The 23523-nt window shown below is 41.8% G+C and overlaps 1 protein-coding gene across 15 annotated transcripts in view; it reads right to left on the bottom strand.

Annotated features, from left to right (window-relative positions):
- CPEB3 (cytoplasmic polyadenylation element binding protein 3) overlaps positions 1-23523 on the bottom strand; it is a 276322-nt gene that overhangs the window by 184111 nt on the left and 68688 nt on the right. For 10 of the 15 annotated variants that reach the window (XM_051823381.2, XM_051823386.2, XM_051823389.2 and 7 more), the window contains one exon: positions 2215-2374. In XM_051823381.2, the coding sequence (XP_051679341.2) occupies positions 2215-2374 (160 nt within the window). The remainder of the gene's footprint in view (positions 1-2214; positions 2375-23523) is intronic. The other 5 variants (XM_070057624.1, XM_017348419.3, XM_051823385.2 and 2 more) reach the window with 1 other exon arrangement.

Below are 23523 nucleotides of genomic sequence, written 5' to 3'. Positions count from 1 at the left end.
CTATGCAGAGGTGGTTGGACATGCAATAAAAATAGGTCATCACAACTGGAATAAGGTATTTACATTATCCTGTAGCAAGGTACACTTCTTGTACTATGCTAATGCTACTCTCAACAGAACCAACATTCACAAAATTCTGCAAAGGTACTGTATAGAATATAATCTAAGATCTCTTGACAATCTTTTATTTCTAGAAGAAAAAAATAGGCCAAGATAAAATGGGTATATATAAAGAAAAGTAGCTAAATATTTTAGAATAGTTAGGACAGGTCTATAGCTATGGATGGCAGAGAAGGAAGACATAGTCTTAGAAGATACGAAAAACAGGCCGGCGCCGCGGCTCACTAGGCTAATCCTCCGCCTAGCGGCGCCAGCACACCGGGTTCTAGTCCCGGTCGGGGCGCCGGATTCTGTCCCGGTTGTCCCTCTTCCAAGCCAGCCCTCTGCTGTGGCCAGGGAGTGCAGTGGAGGATGGCCCAAGTCCTTGGGCCCTGCACCCCATGGGAGACCAGGAGAAGCACCTGGCTCCTGGCTCCTGCCATCGGATCAGCGCGGTGCGCCGGCCGCGGCGGCCATTGCAGGGTGAACCAACGGCAAAGGAAGACCTTTCTCTCTGTCTCTCTCTCTCACTGTCCACTCTGCCTGTCAAAAAAAAATAAAAAATAAAAAAAAAAAGAAGATACGAAAAACACAAAACAGTCTGTGCAATATTGTTTTTTTAAAAAACATTGTTCTCACTTTTAAATTAAATATGCTTCAAATTACCATATACCTAATCTTGTCACTGAAGAAACATGTGTTAACAGGGGCTAAATATAACAATGAATAATGAATAAGATATTTTATCCTGCTTCTGAAAGTTTTAAAATTCAGCTTTTCTCAAAATATTTTTATTGTCTTCATATCTTACTAACTAGTCACTTTTCACTGGAAACTGAGAAAAGCAGGAGAAACTCTTATGAGTGTGAAACAATGGTAAAATGGATTTCTGGTGTGGCTAAAGAAAAATGAGTGTCAGGTGTTCAGAATCCGCCGCACTATGTAAGGGCGCAGCGAGAAGCAGAAAGGATCAAGTTCCTCACAACTCTGGAAGACACCTCGGTCCATACAAGATGGACATCCCAGTGGCTAATTCTTCACAGTGTTCAGATATTTAGGCCCTAACCCAAGTATAGTGGATATTTCCACAGATAATTTGTATTACAGGTTTTTAAAATATCATATGGTCATTAAAAAGTATTATAAATCATAAAAAAAGATCTGGAATTACAAATGTAACATCAATATCCATCCTGAATTTGCATTGGTTCTAAACACAGAAAGCCCCAATATTGCCTGCCTTAGGATTTTCTGTCTTATTTTATTTAAACTAAAACATTTACATAGTTTAAGATGTTTTCCTTGTATTTTAGCCTCAGAGGAAGCAAAGGGTCACTGGCTGCTTTATAATAGTGATACTTCCTGTACTAGAAAAGTGATTCCATTTTAGTAAAGTGGCTTCTATATGAAGTTTTCTGTAGTCTTTAGAGAGTGGTTTACTAAATCTCATACTTCTTTGCAGTATATCTGGACATTAATTAATTATTCAGGTAGAGCTGAGGATTCCAAATACACAAAGCCTACAAAACTTGGCTTCTGGTCTAATGCTATAACCTTGACCTCAGCTATCCAACACACGCTTCTGCCAGAACTCAATCTTGATTACGGGTAGCCAAACACAAGTTTAAAAAATAATCAACTTTAAAATCATTCCACAGGCCAGTGCTGTGGCTCACTTGGCTAATCCTCCACCTGCGGCGCCGGCACCCCGGGGTTCTAGTCCTGGTTGGGGGCCAGATTCTGTCCTGGTTGCTCCTCTTCCAGTCCAGCTCTCTGCTGTGGCCCAGGAAGGCAGTGGAGGATGGCCCAAGTGCCTGAGCCCTGTACCCGCATGGGAAACCACGAGGAAGCGCCTGGCTCCTGGCCATTTTAGGGGTGAACCAGCAGAAGGAAGACCTTTCTCTCTTTCTCTCTCTCTCTCTCTAACTCTGCCTGTCAAAAATAAAATAAAATAAAATAAAATAAAATAAAATAAAATAAAATAAAAACATTCCACAATGCTTTACAGAAGCAAAATAAAAACAAACACAAACCAAAAAAAAAAATCACAATTATTAAAAAGCTGATTTTTGCTTAAAACACCAAGCAAGGAATGGACATATGAATATTCCTAACCTGCAAAATGATTCCTCCACATTATATCAGCGAAACTCATTGGTGGGCCACTGGGAGGGTAGTGTTTACCTTTCAGAGGCTCATGATCAGTCCTTATCATATCCATTAAGGAGTTCTCCAACGAGTGCAAGTTAAAAGTGTCATAGGGCCTACTCCGGTCCTAAAAGTAAAAACACAGAATAAGATAATACATAAAATTACTTTAAAAAATTAACATTCTAACATTTGCTTCCTGTTGTGGACTGATGATATGAATGAATGCTACAGATAGCTCTAATAACAGTCATTCTTTTCATTAAGTTTAATAAATGTTTTCTAATTAATTAAATCACATCTTGCCCTGTAATATTCTATAATGTATATGTCCCACTACTTCACACTGACTTTCTCTCAAATGAACTAAAAAGGTAAATTCAAAATGAAGACTCAGGGTAGGCATTTGGCCTAGCAATTAAGATGCCAGTCAAGACACTCACATCAATATTGGTGTGCCTGGGTTTGATACTCGCCTCTGGCTCCTGACTCCAGCTTTTTGCTAATGCAGATCCTGGGAGGCACAAGTGATAGCTCAGGTAACTGGATTCCTGTCATCCATGTGGGAGTCTTGGACTCAGTTCCCTCCTAGCCCTGGCCATCCTGTGCATTTGGGAAGTGAACCAGTAGATTGGAGCTCACTCTCATCTGTTTCACTGCTTCTCAAATATATAATTTTGTTTAAAAAAAAAAAGAGTCAAGTGCATCAGCTTAACCCTCTGTCTGTTATCCAATCCTTGCCTTCACTGTCAAATGAATACTTTCTGTCTCCCCAGAAGATAATAATAATAAGTCTACAAACAACATATCTTTCCTGAAAAATCAAGAAGTAATCAAAATTTCAATGTCATTTTATTGAATATCTTTAATATTTATGGCCAATAAGTTCCACATATAATATACACTTTTCAAAAGCAAAAACATGTCCAAAGTGTTAAAATTGCCTTTTGAAAAGCACTCACATGAAAAGTTGAACCCAAAGTACTGTTTTCATGATGTTAGATTAAAAAACACTTTAAAAACAGATAGCTAATACAAATTACATACAGCAAAAAGAAAAAAAAAAAAAAAAAAACATTGTTCCATCAAACTTAAGTCACAGGAAACCATCACCTACAAACTTTCCTTTGTAGTCACAGCTTAAAGAGAAGGGCAGATCACAGCCAGAGATAATACTTTAGAATAGATCCAATCTGCTTTGTTTAAGAAAAGCATACATTTCCAGAGCCAAACCAAATCAAATGACAGTGATAAGAGATGATTGTCTGGGTCTTGAACAGTTTATCAGCCTTGTCATTTACCCTCTCCTAAGGCCAACATTCTTCAGTTATATGTCTCTACCCTTCGACAAGAAGAGACATGGAATATTTTCTTTGGTTCTCCATTTTGGTCTCTATGTAATCCAACATCTTTTCTTTTACCTTTAAAGTATTCCTACGATCATTTGTTTTGCGTTGGGTTTACAGTATCAGTGGAAACTAATTCCCTAAGAAGTAAAGGTTAATTTCCAGAAATGCAGGCTTATCTGTTGCCATAAGAAGTATCATATTCTTTGTTCCAAATAAAAAGCCAGATGTAACAAAGCATGCTGATGAAGAGGCAAAATGAAAACCTATTTCTGGCATTGACAATCACAGAATGAATATTTAGGTGCCTTCCATCACATCCACATTTCTAACTTGAGCCCTATGGACATGGGACTGTTTGAGAACAGGCTGACAAGGTAAGAGAACTGTCAGAAAAGACTCTTTCCAGCCAGCATAATTTTTTTTTTCATTTAATCCTTGGTATAGTCTTTCAAGTTTGTTAACAACATACCCATTTTATACATGAGGAAGATGAGGTTCAGAGAATATTAAAACCCAGATCAAACTTCAAAGCCAATACCCAAGAAGCATAAAAATCCATTTTGGGGACAGCATTGTGGCATGGTAGGTTAAGCCTGCTACCTGCAACAGTGGCATCCTATGTGGGTGCCAGTTCAAGTCCCAGCTGCTCCACTTCCTATCCAGCTCCCTGTTGATGCATCTGGGAAAGTAGTAGCAGACAGCCCAAGTGCTTGGGCCCCTGCACCCATGTGAGAGAACCAGAAGGTCCCAGCTTCTGGCTTCTTCCTGGCCCAGGCCTGATAATTGGTGTCATTTGGAAAGTGAACCTGTTTAAAGAGTTAATCCAATCCATATGTGGTAGTAAATGGTCACTCTTATACAAGTATAGTAATCTGCCTAACTACTAATTATACAACCTTCTGACTAGGTAGTACTAAGTTCTTGTCACAAATATATATCAGAGATTAGATGAGCAAACGTCAGAAAAATTGGTGAGGGTGTTGGATAGGGGGAATTCACCTGCCTAAATTTAAGTGGTTTTTAAACCTGTCAAAATCACATGTAGAACTGGTTCAAACATCCATGGGCTCCAGCTCAAATCCACCTACACAAAATTCAAAAAATAAATGTCTCAGGCGACTCATGATTGGCTGAGCACTACTAAGCTGGATGATTATTTAAGTTTTTACACCTCATTCTGTTGAGTTAAATTGGACAGTAAAATAATGGCAAGGAAGGCAATAAATAAGCCTGGCCACTTTGCAGAGGGTCAGCTTTGCAGTTTTCTGACTGACTGCAGTTTAAAGAGGCATTTGGTACTGTGGTTCTTAAAAACCCAAACTTTGACAGGGCTGGTGTTGGGGCATAGTGAGCAGAGCTGTCACCTGCAACGCCAGCATCGCTTACGGGTGCCAGTTTATGTCTCGGCTCTTTGAAATCAAAATTTGATTTCAGGGGCTGGCACTTGGGTGCAGCAGGTTAAGATACGCCTGCAATGCTGGCATCTCATATGGGCATCTGTTTGAGTCCTGGCTGCTCCACTTCTGATCCAGCTCCCTGCTAATGCAACCTGGGAAAGCAGCAGAATGCGGCCCTTGTGGGAGACATGGATGAAATTCCTGGCTCCTGGCTTCAGCCTGGCCCAGCCCCAGCTGTTGAGGCCATTTGCAAACCAGCAGATGGAAGGGCTCTCTATCATTTTCTCTCTGTAAATCTGCCTTTCAAATAAATAAATCTTTTAAAAAATTTGATTTTTAAAGTCAGGTTCTTCCAGTTACCACCATATCACTTTGAACAAGTTTCTAATATTTCATTATCTTCATCTATAAAATGGAGATAATCTTCTCTTTACAGTGGTTTTCAGTACTGCATAGCAGAACATACAAGGCTATGGTAGCTACTGTAATATTAGGAAGAACTTAAGACTTGTGTGATGCCATTTCAGAGTGCTGGAATATAGATTTTAAAACCCGGAAGTTCACGGATGCTAATAAAACAGTGTTCACTAATGCTCAACAGATGAAAGCATATGACACATGAAAGGCATAACAAAATTTTCACAGGCTTCTAAACTAAATAGATTATGGTCCTCTGAAAGACTTATTTTCTCATTAAAATTAATTCTACCCATGTCTCATCAATTTATATTTGTCACATACCATTCACCCTTTTTGTTTTACAAGTAAGAAACATTGCTGAAATAACTGATTAACCAGGAAGCCTATGAGGACAGAACAAAAAAAATCAGAAAAACTGAAAAAAATCTGTAGTAAAATTAATAAGCAGACATTATGCACAGTGAAAACTAGCCTACAATTTAGCATTCAATGACAAAAATTACAGTGGCAACTACCCTACGTCCTTTTTCACATTTTTTGTTTTCTCAATACTGGGGGAAAAGAACACAACTTCTTTTGTTTTCCTGCTTGGTTTTAGTTTGGTTTTGTTTTTTCAGGAAGTATTAGAAAACCTATAAATAATGCATCCTGGGGCCAGCACCATGGTGTAGTAGGTTAAGCATCTGTCTGTGGTGTTGGCATCCTTTTTGGGCACCAAGTCGAGTCCTGGCTGCTCCACTTCTGATCCAACTCCCTGCTGATGGCCTGGGAAAGCAGTAGCGGATGGATCAAGTGATTGGGCCCTGCAACCACATGGGAGACCCAGAAGAAGCTCCTGGCTCCTCGCTTCGTATTGGCTTAGCTCTGGCCATTGCAGTTCACTCCCTGGGGAGTGAACCAGGGATAGAAGATCTCTTTGTCACTCCCTCTCTCCATAACTATGCCTTTGAAATAAATAAATAAATAAATCTTAAAAAAAAACAATAATGCATCCCATTATTGATTATTTGAAGATAACCAATGACAGATGTCATCAGTTGTATACAGGAACAACACACCCTTTCTGCCTAAGTCCTGTTCTCTTCCTCCAGCCTGACTTAAAATTAATAAATTTATCAAGTATCAAATATTATGTGACTGGTACTGTTCTAACATGCCATATGTAACCTTGCAACTCTGAAGTAGGTGACTTTTTTTTTTTTTTTTTTGGACAGGCAGAGTGGACAGTGAGAGAGAGACAGAGAGAAAGGTCTTCCTTTGCCGTTGGTTCACCCTCCAATGGCCGCCACTGCTGGCGCGCTGCGGCCGGCGCACCGCGCTGATCCAATGGCAGAAGCCAGGTACTTCTCCTGGTCTCCCATGGGGTGCAGGGCCCAAGCACTTGGGCCATCCTCCACTGCACTCCCGGGCCACAGCCGAGAGCTGGCCTGGAAGAGGGGCAACCGGGACAGAATCTGACGCCCCGACCGGGACTAGAACCTGGTGTGCCGGCGCCGCAAGGCGGAGGATTAGCCTAGTGAGCCGCGGCGCCGGCCAGTAGGTGACTTTTATACCCATTTTATAAATTAAGCAATTGGGTTCAGAGAGATTAAGTAAGTGCTTCAAGGATATGGGACCAGTAAGGCATGGAGCCAGGGCTTAAACCCAGTCCAATCCAGACCACGCTTTTAAAAGCACTCACTGTAGTGCTTCCTTGACTTCCTGCTAATGCATCCAACCTGAAGTCTTTTTGTTTTTTAAGATTTGTTTATTTTATTTGAAAGGCAGAGTTACAGAGAGGCAGAGGCAGAGGGAGAGAGAGAGATTTCTTCCATTTGCTGGTTCACTCCCCAAATGACTGCAATGATCAGAGCTGCACTGATCTGAAGCCAGGAGCCAGGAGCTTCTTCTGGGTCTCCCATTTGGGTGTAGGGGCCCAAGGGCTTGGGCCAGCTTCTACTGCTTTCCCAGGCCATAGCAGAGAGCTGGATTAGAAGTGGAGCAGCCGAGACTCAAACCGGCACCCATATGGGATGCCAGCACTGCAGGTGGCAGCTTTACCCACTATGCCACAGCGTCAGCCCCTCAACCTTAAATCTTCATTACAAACACATCTCTTTAACCTAATCTTGCCATAAGCCTGACAGAGGTCTCTTTAACCCCACCCTACCACACAGGCAACCTCACTAGCCCTTGGTCAATTATCCTCGTTCAACTAACAACTAGTTAACCCAAAAAAGCTGTTGATCTAACCCCACAACACAGCTGTGAGTCTGCCTCTATCAGCCCTTCCTCATTTATCTGCCCTTTTCTTGGAAGAGGAATTCAGGATCCTTTCCTCTTTTGGGCTCATACCCAGACTTTCTTCTCATGGAAATACAAAGTAGAAGGCTTCAAGTGCCAACAGCATCTGAGGAAAAAAGTAGCTCTGGAATCAAACACTAAAATTAACCATGCCGCCTATGTGCTACACACTGCACTAACTGATTTACAGCCATGATCTCGACCCTCCCCACAACCCTCCAGAGCAAGGATTATCTCCATTTCAAAGAGGGGAAGAAAACCTGAGCTCAGAAATGTTGCATAGCTGCTCAAAGTCACAGAACTCGTCAGAAATCAGGATGTGTCTCTGACTCTCAAGTCCCTGCCAGTAATGTTCTAGTGCTTCTACATTAATCAGTTACAGTGTGCTCCTTGAACAAGGAGGGCTTGGTTGGGAAGAATGGGAAGAAAACAACCAAAAATCAAAAAGTGAACAGATGCTTGAAAAGGCTAGGAAATGATAAATACAGTCATAGGATAATACAGCCAAACCAGAGAGGAATTCCTGGGGGTGGTATTGTAGCACAGTGGGTTAGTCTGCCACTTGTGACACTGGTATCTCATATCAGAATGCTCTACTTCTAAACCAGTTACTGGCTCCTGGCTCCTGCCAGCTCCAGCCCCAGCTGTTGAGGCCATTTGGGGACTGAATGAGCAGATGGAAGACCTCTGTCTCTCCCTCTCTCTCAGTAACTCCACCTTTCAAAAATCTTTGTTTTTAAAAATTCAGTATACAGGCAGGTTGAATAGGTAACATGCAAATACTATGCCATTTTATATATAGGACTTATGCATCAGTGGATTTTGGTCTCCTGTATGTTAGTATTCTGGGGAGGTGGGAGTCCTGGAACAAATTCAGGGGGATGACTATATTAATATGTACCCACCAAAAATACACATTGGCTTATTTTTCCCTAAATGTAAAATAGTGCACACTGTTCTGTAACTGGCCTCTTTTAATCAGAACCGTGCTTTTGAGATAAGCCCCTAATAATACACATGCTCTTGCTCATTTCCCCAACCATATACATATCCTACCTACAAAGTACATGCATATTAACTATATTAAAATAATCAAATAATCATCCCAAGATACATTCTATAAAATGATTGTTCATTCTGAAATTTCTTTCCCATCACATCACATCTTCTCTAAACTTCTGTTTTGGCCTTTTAACATCATCTCTTCCATGCTTTGTTTACTTTGGCATAATGGTTACCTGTCCCTAGTTTCCATGAAAGATATCACTAATAATGAAACACAAGTATCTATGGAAGTTGCCAGCCCTGAGTAAAAACCAAACAGGTAATACATCCAAAAGCTCAACATGGAGTAATTTCTTTTTTATTTATTTATTTATTTGACAGGTAGAGTTATAGACAGTGAGAGAGACAGAGAAAGAGAGAGAGAGACAGAGAGAAAGGTCTTCCTTCCGTTGGTTCACTACCCAAATGGCCGCCATGGCAGGTGCTGCATTAATCCAAAGTCAGGAGCCAGGTGCTTCTTCCTGGCCTCCCACGCAAGTGCAGGGGCCCAAGCACTTGGGCCATCCTCCACTACCCTCCCAGGCCACAGCAGAGAGCTGGACTCGAAGAGAAGCAACCAGGACTAGAACCCAGCGCCCATATGGGATGCCGGCGTCGCAGGCGGAGGATTAACCAAGTGAGCCACGGCGCCAGCCCCAACATGGAGTAATTTCAAGCACAGAATCTGCTTAAGAATATGATAAATAACAAACAGGATGGTTAATAATACTAGATGGAGGCAACAATTAGATAAGCTGAAAAGAAAATTTCTAATAACTGGGGCATTTGGCCTAGGGGTTAAGACACAAGTTGGGATGCTCACATTCCATTTTGCTATGCCTGGGTTCAACTCCTGACTCTGCTCCTGATTCCAGTTTCCTGCTAATGCATACCCTGGGAAGGTAGCAGGTGATGGATCAAGGACTTGAGTTCCTGCCACAGGGTCCTACAAGACCCTGACTGAATTTCTGGCTCCCATCTGGCCCAGCCCTAGCTGTTACAGTCAATTCGGACCTGAGCTAGGATGTGGGAATTATTTCTCTTTCTCTGGCCCCCCACCCCCAACCTGTTTGTCTCTCAAATAAATAAAAAAACTGCTATAAAATACGTGCTTCTAAACCAATTGCTGCTGTTACTTGCCATGACCCATCAAACGTATGAGGTTCCTATATCAAATTGAACTTACTGTAGAAGTGAGTAGCCTGATACACATTTGCCCTAAGATTAAAATCTCTCCCAAATAAAGTAAAACCTAACCTCATTAATCTGAAGGGAGGGGCCAGGAACTGTGGCTTAGCCAGTAAAGCTGCCACCTGCAGTGCCGGCATCCCATATAGGCGCCAGTTCAAGTTCCGGCTGCTCCACTTCCAATCCAGCTCTCTGCTATGGCCTGGGAAAGTAGTAGAAGATGGCCCAAGTTCTTGGGCCCCTGCACCCAAGTGGAAGACCCAGAAGAAGCTCCTGGCTCCTGGCTTCAGATCAGTGCAGCTCTGATCATTGCAGCCATTTGGGGAGTGAACCAGCAGATGGAAGACCTCTGTCTCTCTCTCTGCCTCTCTAACTCTGCTTTTCAAATAATTAAATAAATAAATAATCTTTTTAAAAGAATCTGAAGGGAAGTAGAATAAACATTTTCAAATGTATACTTTTATTTCCTCCTCTGTGAGCATCAAGCCCTTCAGTCAATGGTGTCTTTTAACCATCCCAAATGAGACTATTACATTTGCAGCTCTCTAGAAAAGGTGACTCCACACTCTCAATGTGTATAGATTGGCAACTTAAGACTTCTTATATTTAACCTAAAGAACTTCAAAAACTAAAACTTTTCTCCCTCCTTTGGAGAGGTTACAAAAAAAAAAAAAAAAAAAAAAAAAAAAAAAAAAAAAAAAAACCAAGAGGCTGGTTTTATCTGTTTCTAAGAGGTACTCAAAAATTAAATGAGCATGACTCAACTTCAAGCATCCTTCTGCTGACTCTTTCTGCTCCAAACCGAATCTTCCTTCATTGTTCTCATTGGTTTTGGCCAGACAGGTCAGAACAGTGGCTGAGGATATCAGACACAGGGAAATATGGCTTTTAAAATCACTGCATTTTTTAATGACCCTACATATTGAGGCCACATCCAGCAGACTAAATGCTAGAGGGGTCAACAGTACAGAAAGTATAAATGTCTACTGTTGCCATTGCTAACTGTCATAAACAGTTCATAGTTAAACATACAATGTATTTTATTTTTAAAAAATTTTTAAGATTTATTTGAAAAGCAGAGTTACAGAGAAAAGTATACACACACACACACACACACACACACATACACACACACACAGATCTTCCATACTCTGGTTCACTCCCCAAACAGCCACAACAGCCATGGATGACCCAGGCTGAAGCCAGGAGCCAGGAGATTCTTCCTGGTCTCCTACATAGGTGACAGGCACCCAAGCACTTGAGCCATCTTCTGTTGCTTTTCCACTCAGGCACATTAGCAAGTAGCTGAATCCAAAGCGGAGCAGCTGGGACTCAAACCAGTGCTCGTATGTGGGCAGGTTTTACCTGCTACATCACAATGCCGGACCCTATAATTCATTTTAAACTTCAAAAAATTTTATTTTAATTTTATTTGAAAGGCAGAGAGAGAGAGAGAGAGAGAGAGAGAGAGGGAGATCTTCATTCACTAGTTCACCCTCAAAATGCCTGCAACTCAATCTGATTCTCCCACACAGACGGCAGAGACCCAAGTACCTTGTTGTCTCCTTAGCTGGCCTAGTAGGAAAATGAAAGCAGAGTTGGGACTCAAATCCAGGCACTCTGACATGTGGACATCTCAAGAGGCATCTTAACCACTGCACCAAATGTCCACGCCCATATGCCTTTTTAAAAGGAATGATTATAAGGTTCAGTAGTGTACTAGATAAAAGGCAGAAATGTACTAGACCTAAGAAGGATAAAGAAATTAAAAAACAAACTATAATGCATAGCAGGCAAGTTTCAAAAACTAAAAAAATTAAATTAGTTCCTTTCCATAGTTATTGTACACAAGAGACTTTTTAAAGTGATTATCTGGGGGCCAGCATTGTGACGCAGTGGGTTAAGCCACTGCCTGCAATGCCAGCATCCCATATGAGCACCTGTTCAAGTCCTGGCTGCTCTACTTCCGATCCAGTTCTCTGCTAATGTGCCTGGGAAAGCAGCAGAAGATGGCCCGAGTATTTGGGCCTCTGCTACCACTGTGCAGGACCCAGATGAAGTTCCTGGATTCGGCTGGTCTAGTCTCAGCTATCATAGCCATTTGGCAAGTGAACAGTGGATGAAAGAGCGCGCGCTCTCTCTCTCTCTCCTCTCTCATTTCTCTCTCTCTCCCATCTTTCTTCCCTCCCTCTCTGGCTTTCAAATAAATAAATTGTTTTTAAAAAGTAGAGTGATTAGTTGATGCTTCCCTAAATCAATGGGCTGCCAGCAGAATATTACCTAAAATGGCTTATTAGGCATTGATGAATTAGGTGTAGTAACATAGGAAGAGCTTGACCACTGCTATCCCAACCCTGAACCCTATAATTAATTTTATTTTATTTTATTTATTTATTTTTTATTTTTTTTGACAGGCAGAGTGGACAGTGAGAGAGACAGACAGAGAGAAAGGTCTTCCTTTGCCGTTGGTTCACCCTCCAATGGCCGCCGCGGCCGGCGCATCACACTGATCTGAAGCCAGGAGCCAGGTGCTTCTCCTAGTCTCCCATTGGGTGCAGGGCCCAAGCTCTTGGGCCATCCTCCACTGCACTCCCTGGCCACAGCAGAGAGCTGGCCTGGAAGAGGGGCAACCGGGACAGAATCCGGCGCCCCGACTGGGACTAGAACCTGGTGTGCCGGCGCCGCACGGCGGAGGATTAGCCTATTGAGCCACGGCGCCAGCCCCTATAATTAATTTTAAACTTCAAAAAATTTTATTTTCGTTTTATTTGAAAAGCAGAGAGAGATCTTCCATCCACTGGTTCACCCCCAAAATGCCTGCATTTTGGAGTATTGGGCAAAAATACATGTAGCTCCCTGTATTCTCTTCTTTTTACTGATTATAAACGTCAAATTTCTTCCACAACTTTGACCACTTCCAACTATAGTTAGATACTCCTTCCTCACCCCAATATTCTGACTCCAGGTAATTAGTACTAACAGTATACTACAATTACTTCTTTGCATGCCTGTCACCCTCAAAAAACTGTAAGTCCCATGGGAGCAAAGACAGATCTTCTCCGTAATCCCATCACCTAGCAGAAGGCACAGGTAGCACATAAGTAAATATCTGCTTCCCCTTTAAATTGTCCTGCTGACTTCATCTTACAAGATTTTCATTTAAAACTGACAAAGAACCACACACATTAGAATGGCTAAAAATACATAAAACCCTTGATAATTCCAAATGCTGATAAGGATGTGGAATAGTCAGAACTCTCATACATTGCTGGTGGAAATGAAAAATGGTACAACCACTTTGGAAAAACAGTGGAGCAATTTCTTACAAAGTACTTCAAAAATGGGAAAATGGAATTAAAAGACAAAATTTTTAAACCAAAATAAACTTAAAAATCCATGGATATTTTTAAATAACACACAATACCCATGGACTTTTGGAAAACTCCCATATGTATGGATTTTAAAATTCTGTTGCACCAAAATAAACTTGTTTCCTAATTCCATTTTCCATGAACTTTTTGAAATACCCTCATACATTTAACCAAACAACACAGCAGTCTCACTCCTAAGTATTTATCCAAGATAAATTAAAAAAAATACTTGTCTACATGAAAGCTTGTATAGGAAAAAATTAATAAAACTGGGGCCAGCAAAGTTGTGGTACAGTGGGTAAAGCAGCCACCAGCAATACTGGCATACCATATCAGTGACAGTTCAAGTCCCAGCTGCTCCATTTCCAAACCACCTCCCTGCTAATGGCCAGGGAAAAGCAGCAGAAGATGGCCGAAGTCCTTGGGTCCCTGTCAACTACATGGGAGACCTGGAAGAAGCTCCTGAATCCTGGCTTAGGACTAGCCCACCCCCAGCCATATGGTTATCTAGGGAGTGAACCAGTGGACAGAAAACCTGTTTCTCCTTCTCTATAACTCTGATTTTTAAATAAACAAATAAATAAAATCTTTTTTAAAAATAAGAAACTGTATATAGATGTTTATAATAACCTTATAAGGCAACTTTATTCATAGTTTCCAAAATTGTAAACTACCCAATGCCCATCAACTAATGAATGGAACAAATTGTGGTACATTCATGCAATGGAATATTACTTAGCAATAAAAATGAATGAAGTACTGATACATGATATAACATGGATGAAACTCAACATTAGGATAAATGAAAAAAGCTGGTCACTGGGGCTGGCATTGTGGCACAGCAGGTAGTCTCCACCTGAGGTGCCGGCATCCGCATCGGTTTGAGTCCCAGCTGCTCCACTTTCAATCCAGGTCCTTGCTAATGTGCCTGGGAAAGCAGCTGAAGATGGCCCAAGTGTTCGGCCCCTGCACTCACATGGAAGATCCAGAAGTTGTTCCTGGTTCCTGGTTTTAGATTGACCCAGATCCGGCCATTGTGGCCATTTGAGGAATGAACCAGTGGATGAAGATCTCTCTCTCTCTCTCTGTCTCTCCCTCTCTCTGTAACTCTGCCTTTCAAATAAATAAATAAATAAATCTTGAAAGCAAGCAAGTAAGCAAGCAAGCTGGTCACAAATGATCACATATTGAACGAGTTCAATCATATGAATTATCTAAAATAAAAAAAAATAATCTGTAGAAATAGAAAGTAGACTGGTCACTGCATACACTCAGCATTAAAATTAGATACAAGGCCGGTGCCGTGACTCACTAGGCTAATCTTCTGCCTGTGACACTGGCACCCCAGGTTCTCGTCCCGGTTCGGGCGCCGGATTCTGTCCCGGTTGCCCCTCTTCCAGGCCAGCTCTCTGCTGTGGCCAGGGAGTGCAGTAGAGGATGGCCCAGTGCTTGGGCCCTGCACCCCATGGGAGACCAGGAGAAGCACCTGGCTCCTGGCTTCCGATCGGCGCAGCGCTGGCCGTGGCAGCCATTTGGGAAGTGAACCAACGGAAGGAAGAACTTTCTCTCTGTCTCTCTCACTGTCTATAACTCTACCTGTCAAATAAATAAATAAATAAAAACATTAAAAAAAAAGAACTGTGATACTATTTGCAAATCACCTACTTCTTTTTTTAAGATTTATTTATTTATTTATGTGAAAGGCAGAGTTAGAGAGAGAGAGGGAGGGAGAGAGAGAGGGAGAGAGAGATGGAGAGAGAGGGAGAGAGAGAGAGAGAGAGAGAAACCTTCCATCTGCTGGTTCACACCTCAAATGGCTGCAATGGCTGGGACTGGACCAGGCTAAAGCTAGGAGCACAGAACTCCATCAAGGTCTGCCATGTGGGTGCAGAGGCACAAGTACTTGAGCCATCCTCTGTTGCTTTCCCAAGTGGAACAGCAGGGAGTTAGACAGGAAGTAGAGCAGCCAGGACTGAACTATCGCCCATATGGGATGCCAGTTTCAAAAGGGAGACTTAACCCACAGCACCACAATAATGCCAGCTGTGTAAATCATCTACTTTAGATTTAAGACATAAGATCAAATAACTTGAGGCTGGCATTGTTGCACAGTGACCTCAGCCACTGCCTGTGATGCTGGCATCCCATATGAGCACCAGTTCAAGTCCCAGTTTCTCTACTTCCAATCCAGCTCTGATCTAGCTCCCTGCTAATGCACCTGGGAAAGCAGAAGATGGCCCAAGTGCTTGGGCCCCATCACCTACCTGGGAGGCCCAGATGAAGTTCCAGGCTCCTGGCTTCAGCTTATTCCAACCCTGGCCATTGTGGCCATTCTGAGAGTGAACCAGCAGATGCAACATCTCTCCCTGTCTGTAACTCTGCCTTTCAAATAAATGAATAAATCTTTACACACACACACACACACACACACACACACCCCTCCGAATTACTTTTCTGAGCTGTCACTCAAGGAAGGCAACAGAGCTTGATTTGAGCTGTTCCATTTACAAGCAACTCAAGGACCTAGAAAAAAAAATTTTTTTTTTAACAGGCAGAGTGGACAGTGAGAGAGAGACAGACAGAGAGAAAGGTCTTCCTTTGCCGTTGGTTCACCCTCCAATGGCCGCCGTGGCCGGCATGCTGCAGCCAGCACACCACGCTGATACGAAGGCAGGAGCCAGGTGCTTATCCTGGTCTCCCATGAAGTGCAGGGCCCAAGCACTTGGGCCATCCTCCACTTCACTCCTGGGCCATAGCAGAGAGCTGGCCTGGAAGAGGGGCAACCGGTACAGAATCCGGCGCCCCGACCGGGACTAGAACCCAGTGTGCTGGCGCCGCTAGGTGGAGGATTAGCCTATTGAGCCGTGGCGCTGGCCATGGACCTAGAAAATTAAACCTAAGGCAGACAGCAATAAAACTCAAAGAGCAATCCTACTGGAAGTCAAATAACTAATGACAAGTGTCCTCACAGCACTTATATTTCCAGGATATCTTTAATGCTCCTTCAGGAACCTTTAAGCAGCTATTAACCATACTACCTACAAACAACATCTTTTCATGTCTCCCATTGCTTCTGATGAGTTTCACTCCAGAGAGTTGTAGTGACGCGCTGTGTCCTTCAGACAACCAACTCATTCAATTTATGACCAGATCACGTCTTAACAATGATGTGTTTCAGCAGTTCCAGTACCAGCCTGGAAGCATCACTGGACTATCATGGCCATATAAGACACCAGTAAGTCTGCCCAGCTGTGCTGTATTTCAATGGCTGTTTGACTCGCGTGGTTGGGTGAGGAAATATGCAGCAGAATTCGCAGATTCACCAGAATCTGACAGGGGCCGCGACGTGAACGCTTCTGCTGTGGCCCCCTGTTTCCTCTCGGACTCCTGAATTCAGGAATTGAGCAGCTGCTTGTATGCATACGTAACAACTGTATAACTCTGGGCAAGAAGCCTTCTATGATTCTTCTCTTTCAGAAGCAATGGATGTACAGAGATTAAGAGTTAAGAACTACAGCTCTTCACTGTTAACTCCCAGGCCACCACTGGAGAGGTCACCAATATACATATGTGCACATTTTAAATAATGGAACCTGGGAAGTACCAGTAAAGTTTATTCCAAGTTGATGGACTCAGTCCAGAGAACCAGGAGCATATCAACTAGTTCTCAGTTTCCAAATCCCTCTCTTTTGGCAGGAAGAGAAAGATAAAACAAATTAAAAGAAAAAAAATCCTTGCATCTCAAGTTTATTGTATAAGTCTAATTCCAAAGAAAAATGAGACTTAAGCAGATATGAATAATAAAAATGAATTAAGTGACCCAACCCAAATATATAATAGGATAGCATATGCAAAAGCCAAAACTGTTTAAACCATTTTTAAAACTTATATATTTTTTTTCATTTCAACATACTTACTCTCTGTTTTCAGGCCAAACCCATCCCTGACATAAAATAATGCTGGGTTATTTTTTTCAGATGTTTATTTCTATTTAGGCAGAGTGACTGACACACACACACACACACACACACACACACACACAGGAAAATCAATCTTCCATCCACTGGCTCATTTCCCAAATGCCCATGACGGTCAGGGCTAAATCAGGAGTTGGAATTCCATCTGGGTCTCCCATATGTGTGACAGAGACCCAAGGACTTGAGCCATCATCTGCTGTCTCCCAGAATGCATTAGCAGGAAGCGAGACCAAAACAGGAGTAGCTGGTTCTCAAATGGGCACAATGAAATGGGATGTGGGTGTCTCAAGTGACACCTTAACATGCTGAATCACAATATCCAATCTGATGTTGGGTTACTTTCTTCTTTAAACAGTATTAATCTGCCTCCAGTGAAAGAGAAATGGAATATATATACATATATATATATATATGGATATACAATGGCTATATATATCCATTTGTTTATATATATATCTATATATAGTATATACTGTTTTTTGCAACAAGTCTGTAGAACAGATTGAGTCATAGCTACCATCTAATGGATGATTAATATGAGTCAGACCCTGTGCTGAGTACTTTGCTTGGATTATCTCATCAAATTTTTACAGGTGTCCTATAAGGTAGATACTATAATCTGTTACAGATGAAGGAGCTAAATATCAAAATCAGTTCTTCATACACATCCGATATTCCTGAAGAAGGCTAACCACACACAAGTTATTTGTTATGCAAGCATTCCACAAAGAAAATATTTGTAAGTCTGTAACCTTACCTTCTACTTAAATGTTACCCCATTTAAAAGATGAACACCTTAAAGAATCTAAAATGCAAAGAATCTAAATTTATTAAAATGTTTGGTATCTGGAAAGTTAAAAAATTAGTAAAGCCTGTGTCATTTTGGTAATGATACTTAAAGGTACTTTAGAGACCATAAAGTAAAATGCAGTAAGTTTAAGGGAGGTTCAGTCACAATTTCCAAAATTTCTACATCATAGAACATTTTTTAAAAGAACAGCTGTCATGGCCTGGGAAAGCAGTAGAAGAAGGCCCAAGTCTTTGGGCCCCTGCACCCTCGTGGGAGACCTGCAAGAAGCTCCTGGCTCTTGCCTTCAGATCAGCACAGCTTCGGCCATTGCAGCCATCAGAGGAGTGAACCAGTGGATGGAAGACCTCTCTCTCTGTACCTCTCTCTGTAACTCTTTCATTCTTTTTTTTTTTTTTTTTTTTTTTGACAGGCAGAGTGGATAGTGAGAGAGAGAGACAGAGAGAAAGGTCTTCCTTTTGCCATTGGTTCACCCTCCAATGGCCGCCACGGCCGGCGCGCTGCGGCCGGCGCACCGCGCTGATCCGATGGCAGGAGCCAGGTACTTCTCCTGGTCTCCCATGGGGTGCAGGGCCCAAGCACCTGGGCCATCCTCCACTGCACTCCCGGGCCACAGCAGAGAGCTGGCCTGGAAGAGGGGCAACCGGGACAGAATCCGGCGCCCCGACCGGGACTAGAACCCGGTGTGCCGGCGCCGCAAGGTGGAGGATTAGCCTAGTGAGCCACGGCGCCGGCCTGTAACTCTTTCAAATAAATAAAATAAATCTTTTTTTTTTTTTTTAAAAGAACAGCTGTCTTTATTACTTTCAAATGTTAGTACTATTATTACTTTCAAATGTTAGTATTAACAAAATTTTGCCAAGTGTGCTGAGGACTGTTTTATGTTTTCTTAACTCATTCCACATATTTTACTGAGAAATTTGATAAAAGCATTAAAGATAAAAAGATTAGTGAAGCACAGTTTCCAAACAAAAGACTTTGATCCTACTTACAGACAATTATTATACAATAAAATAAATTCAATGACAGAGCTATGTATGGGAGTGCAAACAGCAGTCCAAGTTTTCAGGAGGGACCAGCACTGTGGCTCAGCAGGTTAAGCCACAGTCTGTGCCACCAGTATCCCATGTGAGTGCCAGTTTGAGTCCTTGCTGCTCCACTTCCAATCCAGCTTCTTGATAATACTCCTGGGAAAGCAGCTGAAGATGGCCCAAGTAATTGGGCTCCTGCACCCATGTGGGACACCCAGATGAAACTCCTGGCTCCTAGCTTTGGTCTGATCCAGCTCTGGCCAATGCAGCCATTTTGGGAGTGAAGCAGCAGATCAAAGATCTCTCTCTCTCTCTCTCTCTTTCTGTCCCTCCTTCTGTCTCTGTAACTCTACCTTTCAAATAAATAAATAAATCTAAAAAAAATAAATAAATCTTAAAAAAAGACTCCAGAAAAGATTCTCTGAATGATGTCCAGGCTACAGGTTATGAATATAAGAGGCAAAGGCTGTCAATTAAAAAGTTCATGGAACATACAAATTATAAAAAACCTACAGATTTTAATTTTTTTGCACCAAAATAAACTTACCTTTTGATTGCATTTTCCATGAACTTTCTGAAGCCCTCCTGTAAATAAGAACTGTTTGTAAATACCAAGTTCTTTCTAAATAAAGGAATCTTACTAAATCTTTGAAAACTATTAAGGATGTAGCCTAGTAAACTCTTTTCCCGTGACAGAATCAGCCTAATTTGTACACAAATAAACACAGATTCAAAATAATAGTCTACCACAAAGACTCTCAGCTTAAGGATATTTTTGGTGTGACCTTAAATCTGTTCCCTGGAATTCAACTTTGGAGACTTGGAGGGGAAAATTACCATTATCTGCTGAGTTAGATATTCACTCTTCAGCATACACAGGCTACAAATAATATCATTTCCTATTACTTTTTATTTACAGAGTACATTTACAGCTCATAAAGCATTTTCACATACATCCTTACTTGTGAACCTCATTAAGGTGTTCTTTGGAGCCTTAGCATGCCCGATCCTAATTCATCATTTCCCAGTGCCTTTTTCCTCTTAATTAACCAACAAGAGGACTATCAAAACCTCTCAGAATTACATAATAGCAGAACTGATCAATATTGGCTATGTGCTCTGTAAGTATTTCATGTTTTACCTTGTTGCATGTGAAAGCCTTTAAAGGTATATACTATTATTATCCCTAGGTTATAAACATAAAAACCGGGGGCCTGTGCTGTGGTGCAGCAGGTAAAGCTACACCATCCCATATGGATGTCGGTTCAAGTCCGGGCTGCTCCACTTCCCATCCAGGTCTCTGCTATGGCCTAGGGAAGGCAGTGGAAGACAGCCTGAGTCCTTGGACCCTGCATCTGCATGGGAGACCCAGAAGAAGCTCCTGGCTCCTGGCTCCTGGTTTTGGTTTGGCGCAACTCTAGCTGTTGCAGCCAATTGGGGAGTGAACCAGTGGATGGAAGACCTCTCTTTCTCACTCTGCCTCTCCTTCTATCTCTGTGTAGCTCTTTCAAATAAATAAATAAAACTTCAAAAAAAATCCATAAAAACTAATGCAAAAAGCACACAGCAAGTGACTGAGCTATGACTGAGACACAGGCAATTGAGAGCTTTGAACCATTCTGCCTTCTGCTCTTGCCATGTGGGGAGACCCAGATAGAATTCCTGGTTCTTGGCTTGGGCCTGACCCAGACCTAGCTGTTGCAGTCACCTGGGAAGTGAAACCAGCAGAAGGAGTATCTCTCTAGCTTTGTCTCTGTATCACTCTTTCAAATAAATAAATCTTTTTTTAAAAGTGAGGAATGAGATCCCAGGAAACAAGTTGCAAAACCATACTATGACTTCTAATACAGACAAACTGTGCCAAATCCTGACATGGGATACAAACTGTCTAAACTCAAACTGTTTTAAGCAACAGCACATTCAAATCCATATGTTCTAAATTAAGACTACACACTTTCACTGTCCAGTATGGCAGCCAATATCTACATCCAGCTGTTGAGCACTTAAAATGTTGCTAGAGAGCTTGGTGTTTGGCTTAGCAGTGATGACATGGCTTGAGAGGCTCACACTCATGTCAGAATGTTTAGGTTCAAATACTGGTCCCACTCCGATTCCATCTGCCTTCTAATGCAGACCATGGGAGGCTCAGTTAACGGTCACTCATGTGACAGACCGGCGTTGAGTTTCCAGATACCAACTTAATCCTGGTCCAACCATGGGCAGTGGACAACTGGGGAATAACCCCGGAGATGGGAGCTCTCTCTGTTTCTCCCTGGACCTCTCAATTAAAAAAAAAAAAAAAAAAAAGTGTTCCCAGAATGAATTTAAATGTATTACAGGTATAAAGGTCCAGTAAAACAAAAAAAATCTCAATTTTTTCACTGAGCACATATTAAACAGATATTTTGGGTACAGCATGTTAAATAAAATATATTATTAAAATTAATTTCACCTATTTCCTTTTACTTATTGAATATGCTACTTGAAAATTTAAAATCATCTATGTAGCCTAATTCTTTGGGCAATGCCACTATAGACAAATAGATTTAACTGTAATTCTGCTTGAATTCCTATAATCCAAATTTAACATCACTGACTATTCCAGTGACCAGGACCATTTACAAATTTAACCTATGCCTTCTGTCCTAAAGCCACTTTATGAATAACACCAGGCTTCAAAATCTTATTCAAGTGTATTAATTTCCTCACTCCTAAAACTCTATCAAGGTGGTGTTTTTTCAGCAAGTTTAGCAAACTCAGTATATATAACCAATAAGTTTCCCTATTCGCCTTTGTATGGGGCTTTAATACTTTATAATTTTTTGAAAGGATGCATTAAGTTTAATGAATAGAAACAATGAAATTCAGTTAGCAAAATAAATTTATATAAAGTTGTTCTGTCTAGAAGTTTAAATTCCCTAAATTAAAATCCACACTTCTAATAATCTACCTTATTTCAGAAGAGCAAATCACGTGGGTACTACGGTTTCTGGTCCAACAGAATAGAATTTAAGATTAATTTAGAAACAACAGGTGTAATATCTCAACTTCATTGAAACTTTTGGCCAGCGCTGTGGCTCACTAGGCTAATCCTCCGCCTACAGTGCCAGTACCCCGGGTTCTAGTCCCGGTTGGGGCGCCGGATTCTGTCCCGGTTGCTCCTCTTCCAGTCCAGCTCTCTGCTGTGGCCCAGGAAGGCAGTGGAGGATGGCCCAAGTGCTTGGGCCCTGCACCCACACAGGAGAACAGGAGGAAGCACCTGGCTCCTGGCTTTGGATCGGTGTGGTGCGCCAGCCGAAGCGGCCATTTGGGGGGTGAACCAATGGAAGGAAGACCTTTCTCTCTCTCTTTCTCACTGTCTAACTCTACCTGTCAAATTTAAAAAAATAAATAAAATAATGTCAAAACAGGGGCTGGTGCTGTGGCACAGTGGCTTCAGTCACCACCTGCAGCACTGGCATCCCGCATGGGTGCCAGTTCGAGTCCCAGCTGCTCCACTTCCAATCCAGTTCCCTGCTAATGTGCCTGGGAAAGCAGCAGCAGACAGTCTAAGTCTTTGGGACTTAGGAAGCCAGAAGAAATTCTTGGCTCTTGGCTTCAGCGTGGCCTAGTCCTGGCCACTGCAGCCATTTTGGGAGTGAACCAATGGATGGAAGATCTTTCTCTCTGTTTCTCCCTCCCTCTGTTTGTAAGCTGTCTTTCAAATAAATAAATCTTTTTTAAAAAAATGTGGCAAATTAGCTGAAGTCCACTAAGTTTCCTCCAGTACAAAGTGAATTACAGCCTGCCATTTTGATTCCAATCAATGCCACATATAAATTCAGAATTATGGATATACAGACCATATTTAGGAAAAAGCTACATTTATCATCCAAATCACTGAAAAGAAAACCATACATGACACAATTTTTAACTTAACTGCATACTCATATTAATCTCAAGTAACACACAAATACTTTCACTTACCCCTAAAGAGTTAACCACCTTAAATATTATCATCTGAATCTCTCTTCAAATCCATGTGGTCAAACTTAACCTTCATTGCAGTGGTATAAAGCTATGTGGCCTGAGGCAGATGTTTGGCATATTAAGATGCCACTTAGGAGGCCAACTTCTCTTATCAGAGTACTTGTATTCAGTCTCTGGCTCCGGCTCCTGATTCCAACTTCCTGCTAATCAGACCATGAAAGGCAGTTGTGGTGGCTCCCTGCCACCCATGTGCGAAAACTGGATTGAGCTCCTGGCTCCTGCCTTTGGCCCAGATCAGTCCCAGTCACTGTGGGCCCTGGAGAATTGAAGTGGCAGATGAGAGCTTTCTCTCTTTGTTTCTCTGACTCTCAAATAAATAATTTTTTTTTTTTATTTGACAGATAGAGCCAGACAGTTTGAGAGACAGAAAGAAACGTCT

Source organism: Oryctolagus cuniculus, chromosome 15, assembly GCF_964237555.1.
Source record: "Oryctolagus cuniculus chromosome 15, mOryCun1.1, whole genome shotgun sequence".
In the NCBI taxonomy this organism is placed as follows: Eukaryota; Metazoa; Chordata; class Mammalia; order Lagomorpha; family Leporidae; genus Oryctolagus; species Oryctolagus cuniculus.
The sequence above is the reverse complement of the archived record's forward strand: the minus strand, read 5'-3'. Positions and strand labels throughout refer to the sequence as shown.